The sequence below is a fragment of the Buceros rhinoceros genome, unplaced genomic scaffold (genome assembly GCF_000710305.1).
Source record: "Buceros rhinoceros silvestris isolate BGI_N320 unplaced genomic scaffold, ASM71030v1 scaffold5258, whole genome shotgun sequence".
In the NCBI taxonomy this organism is placed as follows: Eukaryota; Metazoa; Chordata; class Aves; order Bucerotiformes; family Bucerotidae; genus Buceros; species Buceros rhinoceros.
This window is the reverse complement of record NW_010428508.1, coordinates 13,799-25,829: the sequence shown is the minus strand read 5'-3', so window position 1 is coordinate 25,829 and position 12,031 is coordinate 13,799. Positions and strand designations below refer to the sequence as shown.

At 34.7% G+C, this 12,031-nt stretch overlaps 1 protein-coding gene across 1 annotated transcript in view; it reads right to left on the bottom strand.

The window, feature by feature from the left end:
• Positions 1–12,031, bottom strand: part of TAX1BP1 (Tax1 (human T-cell leukemia virus type I) binding protein 1) — a 56,628-nt gene that overhangs the window by 33,144 nt on the left and 11,453 nt on the right. The window contains 3 exon segments of the mRNA XM_010142299.1: positions 4,781–4,939; positions 6,215–6,402; positions 9,808–9,910. Coding sequence (XP_010140601.1) covers positions 4,781–4,939; positions 6,215–6,402; positions 9,808–9,910 — 450 coding nt within the window.

Genomic DNA, 12,031 nt, shown 5'->3' with positions numbered 1-12,031 from the left:
AAACCAAAAGTCAAAATGTTGAAAGCAATCTGAAACAGTTCTGGTGAGCATGTATCATCTGCCATCTTCTTAAGTAAAATAATCATAGCAAGTAATTATATCAGTATTTTAATACTGGAATATTAAGAAGTTAATATGAACTTAATATTAATTTAATAGTGGAATATTAAGAGTTGCAAGCTGTATATACAGCGTGATTCTAAATAAAAATATGCTATCAGGGAACATCAACCTAGTAAAAACAAATTCACTCTGAAACACTAACAAAAGTTTGTAAGAAGATAGGACTTCAATGAAAAATTTCCAATAGTTTCGCATTTAATCTGAATTCTTACACAGAGTAGTGGCAGCCTACATTAAACCTTCACACTCTGTAAGAGCTAATTTAATATCATCAGGGGGGAAAAATCTAGGAATGTTTTAACTGGCATGAAAAACGCTGAACAGGAATACTGTTTTCCTGTAACTGAAAACACAGTCCTTTTCAGAACGCTAAAAAGGGTGGCATGCTGGGATGCAGAAGGAGGAAGGGGAGAACAGGAAAGATTCACTTATCCCCTCCCTAAACTGGTCTTGTCAGATCAACTACATACCACATTAAGCAACCATTGAATAAGAGAAGAGGAAAAGATCAACCTAAAAGAAAGAAAGACTGAATTTATCCCAGGTTCTACAACATCTTAAGCTTTGATAGGGCAGGGTAATTAACACAATTTAATTGTAAAAATCATAACCTATGAAGTGTGCACTAAAAACACTGGGGTTAGAGAGCACGTTCCATCTCCAACAGAGTGCAAAGGCTGACTAGCGCAGAGCTGCGTGTCTTGCATATATTCTTTTTCTGTGATAGTGGCGATGATGACCTGAGAAAACTATGTCTGCAAACTATTGATGTGTGAAATACAAATTAAAAATACTGATTTTTACTCAAATGTGATAAAATACTAAAAAAAAAAAACACAAACCCAAACCTAAAAAAACCAGAAGCCTGTGAAGAGAAGTAGTGACTTACAGTGCCATAATCTGCATTAGAAGTTATGTTTCAACAACTGTAGTATCACATTATCGCTTTATGTCTTGAATGCATTTTTTCCTCCTACCTGTGGCAGAAAATTATATGCCTGTCTTAAGAAGGCAACAAATGACTGTTTATCTGTCTCCTGAAGAGTGAAGGCACTGTTAGCAAACCAAAATCTGTAGTCATTAGTCTGAAGTGCTACAGGCACAGGAACACATCTGTTTTTAAAACTCAAGAAATGGGAATCTTTTTACCACTTCAAAACATGCCTTGAGCCTAATATTCAAACCTCGTGGAACACTGATTGTATTACACCTGATTGTTTACAATGTTACGCTCTTCTTAAGACTGATCTACTCTGAGCTTATTTCTTCCTAATATTTTCCCAAAAGAGCCTCTAAAGAACCACTTACAAAGCATGCCAACTAGGCAAAAAGCAGACAGAGACAGTAGTTCCACTGCCCACAATTCTATGAGAGTAACTAGGTGGGGAAGAGAGATCAAATAATCAAGAGTGGGAGAGAAACACTAATTAGGATATAGATGTGACATTGTCTGTCAACAACTATCCTGTCTATATCAATAAATCAATGTTTCTACAGACATTGCTCAATGATGCGAACTACTCCTGAGTAGTGAAAACAAAGGACTGTTAAAAATCAATACTAAAACAAGGGAAATAGCCTAAATGCATATGCATAAACATGAATAAAAAGAAGATTAAGAAAACTGTTTTAACCAAACTTTTTTGTATTGTGAACTCAGAGACTTTCCATCGTTAATCTACTTTCTATTCGTTACACTTTACCGCAGTAAGACAATTTATGTACTATGACCCCTAACCACACCATCCACGTTCCGTTCAATTCAATTGTAAAAATATATGGTAGCTCCACAGTGTATTTGATTAAAAGACAAAATCATGAGCTCAGATGCTTGTATCATTTGTTCCAAAGAAACTGAGCAAGATTTTTAGAAAATGGGCAGATTGACGAGTATTTTGTATAAAGAGGTTCCATAACTCCAGGGCCCCCTTTAACGCAATACAAATGGCAATAAAAAAAAAGTAGTCATCAATACATTAGCAGCATAAAGAGCTCTGCACCAAATAAGAATCAAATGTGGGTGTTGGTACAAACATATCCATTTCCTTTGCCCATGCAACTGCTATACTATGTACAGTACTTTGTCCTACTGCAGGTTTTTTTACAGGGCTCTTTGGACAAGTAGAAGTATTATCTGTGCACTTCTTGATGGAGGTAAAAGCAAAAAAGGAATGCATTAGTATGTTGGAAGATTGTACATGGGTTAAATGTAGTTTAGGTTTTTTTAACAGAAATGAAGATTTCTATAATATATAGCTTCCTCAAAATACAAAGGTAATGGTAGGTAATATTTACACATTTATATTTTCTTATGTGGGCTATTGTATTTTCTTGTTTTTCTTTAGCCTAATATGCTCTAGGGTTAAAGAATTTTTTAATAGAACTCCAAATAGTTAAACCTTTACCTGAGCAAGTTAAACATTTTTTAAAATACAGATTTTAAATAAATCAACTCCCCTTTATCTATTTATATATCAAAAGTTTAGAGCATAACTAAAAATCCACCTGTGACAAAAGAACACTAGGAATAAAAGAATAAAAACACCACAGAATTGCTCACCATTCTGTGACTTAAAGGCAAAAAACCCAAGCCAAACAAAAACAACCTGCCTTCATACTAAGCACAGGTGAGGATTCTGCTGTTACATAATACACAAATATATTTTGATTACTTAGCATCCCTAGGTTATTCCTTGTAGAATGATATCAAAAACATCCAAGTTAATGCACTGTTTAGGTTTATTGCTAATAATAATTATTCACATCACTAGATTAGCTGGGGGGGGCTTGAGGGAGGGTTTGTTTCAGTGTCTGTTGGGAGTTGTGTTTTGTTTGGGTTTAGGGGGGTGGTTTTGACTTTGGGGGGGGTGGGTTTGATTTTTTTTTTTTTTTTTAAACAAACCACAAGTAATATTAAAACCTTGGTACTGTAATCAAACTGAGTGCTGCATAACTTGAAAATCTTTAAATCAATCCATTAATCCAATGTACATGTTCCCAGCAAAGATAAATCATATAATCCCTTAACCCACTGCTGTATTTCATGTATTGCAGTAGGGAGAAAAGAGCAGCAAGAAGGGAATGAAGTATTGATATTAAACTTTCTGACAATGAACAACTGAACTTACTTCACCTGAGTGAGCAGATGCTTCTTTCATTTTCAAGAGTAACACAGTTTATATTCTAGTTGTGTATATAAACAAATGATACAGTTCTTCACACTTCATCATTACTTTAACAGAACACAAGGCCAAACCAACAACAACAAAAAACCCCATAAACTATTCTGAAATCAAACTCTATTTGCTAAGTTCTGGTATCTTAAAGGCAAAACTATTTTTGATTACAGAAATTTACAGTAAAATGTAAGAAAGTATCAAGACACTTTTGTTCCCAATTGTATCTTTGCTGGACAGCTGCCAAAATCCCATTTGACAAGTTGTTCTAAAACGGTATTGTAAAGCTAACATGGATTAGAAATGACAGTTTATTTTCAAACATTTTTTTAAATGAGAACCTCAAATGAAAAATATCTGTATAACTCAGATTAATCCACCAATCCTATGATTCTGCAAATCCATGAAATGCATACTTTTAAATATTTAATTCTCATATCACTGATTTAACCTAGTTCTCCCATGTACTCAAAATTAAAGTCATTTTTACAGGAAAAACTTTTTCTAAACAAGATCTTATCCTTTCTTTTTTCCTTATCCAACATTCTTGTGCACTACTCTGTAACTGTTCTAAACTAAAAAGTTTCAACAGTTTCAAACTCCCTCAAATTCCTATTAAATGTGTATCACACAGAACTGTTGACATATACATACTGGTACGTAGAAATAGCCTGTTAACTGCTGTCCACAGCTAAATTATATAGGCTTCATTACTTCAAATTTGTCCATGTCACCACCTCCCTCCCATATGTTTTTAATCTTCTCCTAAAAGTTTTTTTTTTTTAAAAAGTAGCAGCTTCATAATAGATTAGGTGCAACTTTTTTCTGTCTCTGTAATAATACTAGGTTTCCTCCTTACCATATACAGAAATCTAAATTAAGCTTGCTTTGTTTTAGGCTAGACTTATATTTTCACCATCAGTAAATACTGTAAACTGATTTTTAGGTTTGGGCTTCTTTTCCCTTTGCAAATCTTCAGATCTTTATGAACCTTTTACAGAAGCGATTAGTTACTTTTCACTCTGTACGCCCTGGCAGTAGTATTCTCTGTTAAGTCTTCATCTTCACTCTTAATACCATATTTTTTTTTTTTACCAATTTCAGTACTCTGCAGTCTATGTAGTTATTCCCTAACAGGAGGTTTTTTTTTTTAAAAGCCTTTCTCCATTTTAAGCTGACAACCAAACATTAAACTATCAACTACTTTCCACTATGAATTCCACAGTTAAATCTCAAACATCTGGTAACAGTTGTCATCGATTATCTTACCAAGCCTGGTACCAAAAGCCTTAAATATTTTAACCATTTTATGACATAAAAGGAATAGTGGCAGGAGGTTAATAGTAACTGACCTATTCTAGCATAAATGTCTATCTAACCGCTGAGGGGTTTTGATAGCTGATTTTCACACAGTTTAACTGGTTCTTGAAAAGGGGGGATTTACAGATATTGAGTCATCTTTAATCAGTTAAACAACTAACCTTTTGCTCTGTTTGCAGTTGGTCACATCTCTGCTTTTCACAGTTAAGTTCTTTCTCCAGTCTTTCAACTTGATCTCTGAGTTGTGCCGTTTCCTTTTCCAGAACAGAAGTTACCTTTAATAGCTCTTCTTTTTCTTTTATTATTTTTTCAATTTTAAACTGTGAAAACAAACACATTCTTTTTGTGATGATTTTTCTCCCCTTCATTCCTATTGAGTAAGTGGATGACAAATTACTCCAGTAATTTGTCCAGAAGCACAAAACGTGCATCCTCTGGCTAGGTTATTTTACAGTTTTCCCCTCGCTCTCCAATTTCTGAAGTTTCACTGCTCTGAACAGTACTACGTTAAGCATTAGACACCACATTTCACACTGTCTTGATTTACACTCAAGTTTTCCCTCCTCATATGAAGTGACCTTACTTTTCCCAAGTGATAACAACTATGGAAGTTCTAATTATGATGACAACAGCTGGGTGAAAAAAAGGCTGCTGAGTGTAGAGACAAACACACTCTAAAGCAACATTTGAAAAATTTCACCAAAAAAATGAACACACACTTAGCCAAAAATAAGGACTGGCACATGAACCGATATAATCAAAAGGTTTGAAAAATCCTTTTGCTTTAATTTTAGTATTACGGGTACATACCTGAAAGAAAAATTATGCCAGATGTATCTCTGTACTAAATCTGTTATCCCCAAATTTTAAAAACTATAAATCAAATACATGCATATATGTGCCTAGAGGCAACTGACACAAGTATAGAATGTCTGATGGCAACGTAAGGAAACTGTACTGAGCAACTTCCCACTAAGCAAGTCAAAATCAAGTTGACTTAGTTTTGGGTGTTTCTGATTTTCTTTTGATTTTTTTTTTTCAAATAGTTTCCAGCCTACAAAGTATCAGCAAGCAACCAGAAAGATCCTGACTCTGGATTTAAGCAGGAAGTCTAACCACATCCCCCTACAACACAGAACACAGCTTTTGATAAAACGAGCTTTTCTAACATACTTGGGCACCTTCAATTATTCAGCTTAGTTTTCAGGGCTCTTCACCTATGCATAAATAAAAGTATACCTAATCCTTAATTTTTTTTCCTTACAATGAGCACCATTTCAGACAAAGGTTATCTTCCACTCACACACTTATCTGGAGAGTGCAGATGTGAGAGATGGGCAGCTATTGACTCTTTTACGGTTTCCCAGTCCACGCTTAGTGCTATACCACACCTGTAACCTCTTTAAACTTCTACTCATTTAACCTGCAAATATTTTGAACTCCAATCAAATACTGGAGAACAAGCCAGAAATATATACATTACATATAGATATTTACGTTTTTTCATCCTAGTTTGCTCCTCAATGTACGTGCATTTATGTATGTATAAAAAAATTAAATAAGAAGATAACATTTTAAGAATTGTTGAATCAAACCTCAAGAAGTCCAGCTTTTGTGGTCACCACTAACATATCAGAGTTTCCTTCATCTTCCATAGTGAGCAATTCTTCAACAGGGGAAGAGGTACGGAACTGAAAAGGTGTGCTTGCTCCACGGATTTCTCCTTTATGAGTCACATAACAGAACTGGTAAAATTCTCCGTCATCATTTGGTAGATAATATCCTATCAAAAAAGATTTGTATTTGAAGAAACATTTACAGAAACATACAAGCCTTCATCTGGAAACAGATTATCAGATCATGTTTAACTTAGGAATTTCACGCTCATTACCTTAGTAAGGCACACAAATCATCAAACCAGCAGAAAGCAAAGTCATTCTATTCAAGACCTTTCATTCCCCAATAACTTCTAGCTTTTAAGATGAATGCCAAAACAGCATCAGGCAATAGGAGCCATATGTACACAACATCTTACATGCATCAGGCAATAGCTTCTGTTTATATATTTTAAAAATGGATAGAAGAATCATTAGCAATGAGACACTCTGAAGCTGGATCAGGATCACATTACTACGCAGCTGTTGCACAGCCACAGAACTGAGAGCAAGCAATTTTCTGGCCTTGGAATACCTATACAACCAAAGACAACTGACACAGTAACATACCCTGACAAGACATCAGCAACTTTAGCAAGGCAGTTTTTTTGCCTTTTTTTTCTTTTTCTTGCAGAGTAACAACAATTTACTTCCGCTATTTAAAAATGCCAAAGCAAAGGAATGCTCTGAATGGATGACACAATTTTAACAAGCTGCAAGTACGAAGGGGTGGGTAAAGTTTAACAAAGAGCTTATTTTTTAAAATTGGGAACAAAACCCCACACCACACAGTTCTTCCGGACTATGTGAAGTAAGAATAAAATATCCTCTTTATAGGTTTGCAATACTGCATGCTGCTAGCAAATTATTTCAGCAGAATTTCTGTGTCTATTCAATTGAACTGTTGCCCACTAAAGATTCAACATCAAGCCTCTTACATCACCTGGATTCATACAGTAATATTTGTTAAACAGTAATTTCTGGAACTAATGGGATTTTTACCTTTATTACTAAATGCACGAAACCATAATTACCCAGTTTAATGGTCAGAAAACCACTGGATCACTTAATGATAATTCTCTGATTAATTAATTACCTGATAATTAATCTGACAAGATACCCTCGATAGCCAGATTATGATACTAGCATAATAAATGCTCACCCAATGTTCAATCCAGCAGGTTATGTCACTCATTTCTATTCGTATTTCATCACAATTCAATCTGCTCCTTTCTAACTTTAATTTCTGTGTGCCAACTTTAATTCCAGATTCCTGGAAGACTTTTCCCAGTACTCTTAGCTACTACTCCTAAAAATGGCAAAACACTCTATGTGCTATATAGACAGCAGTTGTATCAAGGACTTCATGTTTCCATTAGACTTATACTTTATTAACTGAAGCTCAGGAAATAGCATCTGCAATTAAACTTCGGGATTCTGTGCTTTTGGACCTGACTACATTTCCGATACAGCACTGCAGTTCAGTTTACCTGATTCAATGCTTAAATAAGGTAACACTACGCAGAAATGAGTTCAGAACAATCTACTTTGCAGTTCCAGCAAGTTTTAATACTGGTTCAGACAAACTTATTTTGAAAACACTTTTAATCTTTTTTCTTGTATCTAACATGTACTGGAGAGAACAGATTCCTGACTATTTTATTCCAGCATGCCTATTTTATCACAAATATATATATAAAGTATGCTGCGCAACTTTTACTATGTATCTCAGTTAATTAAGCTCCTGTAGGCTCTACTGATCTCATCTTGGCAGCACTAAAATATCTTGTCAAACAGAACTGGGAGACTGTCTGAATGGAGATTAGACCTGGCAGCTCCATAAAAACAGAGGGTTGCCAGCATGGGATGTAACAGATGGGACAGAGTTGCCTAGTCTCTTCATGTGTGGTAAAACCTCTAAGTACAAAGGACTGATAATGGCATATTAGAGTCCTGCGTTTCTAAATAACTTTTCATTTCAGTGCAGTTCAACATCACTCATTCAGTGTATTTTGGTAACTGTCAAAGAAACTCATAACTTCCTTTCAGTTCCTGCAGAGCACACATACTTTCCACAGACTTCAAATTTACAAAATAGTCAGATCACATGGATATGATCATCATCAGAAGTAACAAAAAAGAAATGACTTGGCATATGAGAAAACTCATGCAAGCTATCATTATTTGCAGCTATTATTTGCAGCTTTAAGAAGACAATAAGCTAATGCAGCAGTGATTTCAGGACTTCCGTTATTATCTTTTTCTATTTACTTTAAGCAATAAACACACATACATACAAAGACTAAAGCCAACTCCGGGAAGTAAAAAAAGAACATAAGATGTTACATAAAATTCTGTTAGTAAGCAGAAAAGCAGTTAACAAGCTGAACAGAGATGCTCTTTTTACATGCAGCTTTGAATATGTGTAGATTTCTGACACTTGATGTCACATGGCAAGCTCTGCACATTAACTGTGTCACACAAGTATCATCTCTATCCCCATTTTGAACCTGTCACTTTGTAGCTTACATTGATTGCTCTTACTTCATTAATATGAATAATGGATAATCCATTCATGCCTTGGGTAGCTGATTTTAGAGACATCAGTCACTTCCCATTATTTCCCTTTCTTGGGCTGAAAAACCTAGCAGAAAGAAGTTCTGAAGGCCACCTAGTCGAACTTCCCTCTCAAGAGACTATTGTCAGCACCAGTATGAGACTACTGTGGCTGTATCTAAGCAACTGTGTAGAATTTCCGTCTTTCTAAACCAGGGATACCTGTTCAAGTGCTACACTATTCCCTCTTGGTAAAAAAGTTTTTCCTAATGTCAGATGTAAACCTTCCAGGAGGCTCTCATCTTTTTAAGTCCACACCTTTATACAGAAGCTATTTCTTAATTTTCATCCTCCTTGTTACATTTTGTTGATTTGTTCTACTGGGGTTTTTTGAGATGGCAAAGGGGAAGGAGAGGATCTGATCTCTACACAGTGTTGAAAATGCTGTTATTCTATAGATTTGTACAGTGATGTAACATTTGTTTTGTTCTGTATTCTTTCTTAAAAACTTCATTCATTTTCATCAATTCCTCACTGCCAGAAGGTCCTGTCCAACTCCCTGACTACTACAAACCTTCAACAAACGATCATCTATATTATTTGACAAGAATCATTTTACATTGAGAATGGCGTTTAAAGTCCAGAGACTAAAGATAAAACCAATGCGGTGAGCTGCCAAGGTCAAAAAACTCTGCTGAAGATTAAATACAGTCACTTTCTGTATTTTAATAATTTCCAGCAGGTCATGAATACTGTTACTGCATAAAAAACACACTAGTCACACACTTGCCCTTACAATTTCCTCGACATCTAGAACAAGACTGAATTTCACACAGTGAAGTGTGGAAAATTCTCCTCCAATTTATGTTTGCAAAAGTCTAGAATTGTTATACAACCCTCGGCATTATAATGAACAGGTAAGTACTTAAAAAGCTGAGGAAGCTGGAAAATACAGGTAGATAGTACTTCATACTCACCTTGAAAAGTCAGCACACAATTAACAGTTGATCCTTCCACATAGTTTTCTGGCATAGGTGACCAAAGAAATGTGTAATAATCTCTTGCAGTACTCCAACCAACCTAAAAAAAAATAAACCACAATAAAAAAAAAAGGCGAGAAAAAAATAAACGTTAAGCACAAGAATTTGTTACACACAGTTAAGATATCAGAGTCTGGCCTTTACAGCATACTGTAATATGTGTATTTCTGCTTCAACATGCAATAAAAAGATACTTAACAATGTTTACAAATCAGGAATATTTTAACAGGCATATCAAAGATTTAGCATGAATTTTATTAAGCTTGTTACCTAAGGCAGTAAATAGGTCTATGGCAATAAAAGAGTCTCTATAAATGAAGACACCAGACAGAAAAAGAGAGAGTACCAAATAGTAGTTTAAAGATACACATTACTATATAAAAAATACAAAAATATTAATTCTGAAGTTTACAGTGAGATTGTCTTAGTGCAAGTTCTTCCAATGCTATTTATTGTCCACAATCCAACAGGCTAATCAGAAAACAAAAAGAGGGAAAGAAAAAAAATATCTCTTTTCTACTGAAAAGGCCAGATTTGACAGGGTTAAACTAGCACTTTTTGGGCAACTTCTGCAAGACTGAAGGCCAGCATTTCCCTGGAATGCTAATTCTCCCATAGGTACATGCTAGGTCTGCAAGGAAGTAAAAAAAAAAAGCATGAAAACCTAACTCAGCTAAGCTGGTACAGTCTTCCCACTAACTTCAATATAAATATGCTTTCAGACTTTTCATACGAGGGAAGTTCTGTACAGTTAGAAATGCTATCCTCTGAAGAAACATATTCCAACAAGCTTGAAATACAAGTATCTACACCTGAAACCCAAAGCAACTACTGTAAAGGAATGAACATTAATAATAGGGTAAAGGAGTAGAAGAAATATATCTGTTTTATTCCACTGACTGAGAAAAAAAATACCAAAAACCTTGTCACAGCCTAGGTGTAGTATGATTTATCAGTAACTGGGTATACAGTCTTGGAAGAATTAAGAAAAGGAAAGAGGACAAATTGTTTACCAGTTTTTATCAGGTAAGCCAGTATTTCAAGAGGAAGAAGAAAAAGCACTCAAAAAAACCCCAACAACCAAAAAGCATGAAGTTACAAATAATGATTCCTTTACTTCAGTAGACAAGACTTCTAAACTTCAAGTTCATACCAAATGCTCCCTTATAAAGTATACGTTGCAATTGTGTATTTTAGAAGTATTAAGAACAGATTTTGAGGAGTTGTCAGGTTTTTTAAAAAAAAGGAAAAAACAAATCAGATGTTTAGATAGGCAAAGAGAACATAAGAACTGATAGTAATTCAGTAACAATTATATAATTATACAGGCATACATTTCACATATGAAAATTATTAGTTAGCATTAGTAAAAATAATCTGAACAGATTATTCCATAGAATTCCATTACACTTCTTCACTTTGTATTACGAAGTGCAGAAAAAGTTAATGTTTGGGGAAAAAAGAACTTGAGATGACCAGGCCTTTTTTATATTCTTAAAGAACACAGATGAACAACAGCAGAATCAGATTAAATTTTCATTTTCGTAACTACAATCACTTCAAGGCAACATTCATTGATGAGAAGCAATGCAGAGTCTTGATGCATCTACTAGAACAGAATCACATACTACATCTTAAGCCTATTTTTAGCCAAAATTTTGAAGATTCCCCCTACAAAGCTCCCCATCTTACACACTTATGATCCTGACAATCCATTTATTTCTTAATGAGGCACATGTAAGTTATCGGCAGGTGCAGACTACCCAACGGCTCTTTCCACTGCACAGGATTTCAGAAGATGAGGGCCTTCCCTACAGGCTGTACCCATCAAAATGTGACAACACAGACAAGGAAGTATGAACTAATCTCTACTTCGTTGCAGTTGCATACATTCAATGGGAAGGTTGCATATTCTGAAGCAAAGCAAGTTAACTTAGCAACATTATTCAACAACTTTCCTATTTAACAACTATTACCATTAACCTCCATAGGATTATTTTTTAGATGACAGAAATAAGGAGAAAAACCAAACTAATAAAATGCTGAAATAAATAAATATATATATATAAAATCAAGTAAAGGATGGTTTAGGTCTAGGATCCAGATCTTCAAAAAAAAAAAAAAAAAAAACCACCCAAAAAACTATAAAAAAATTTTCCCA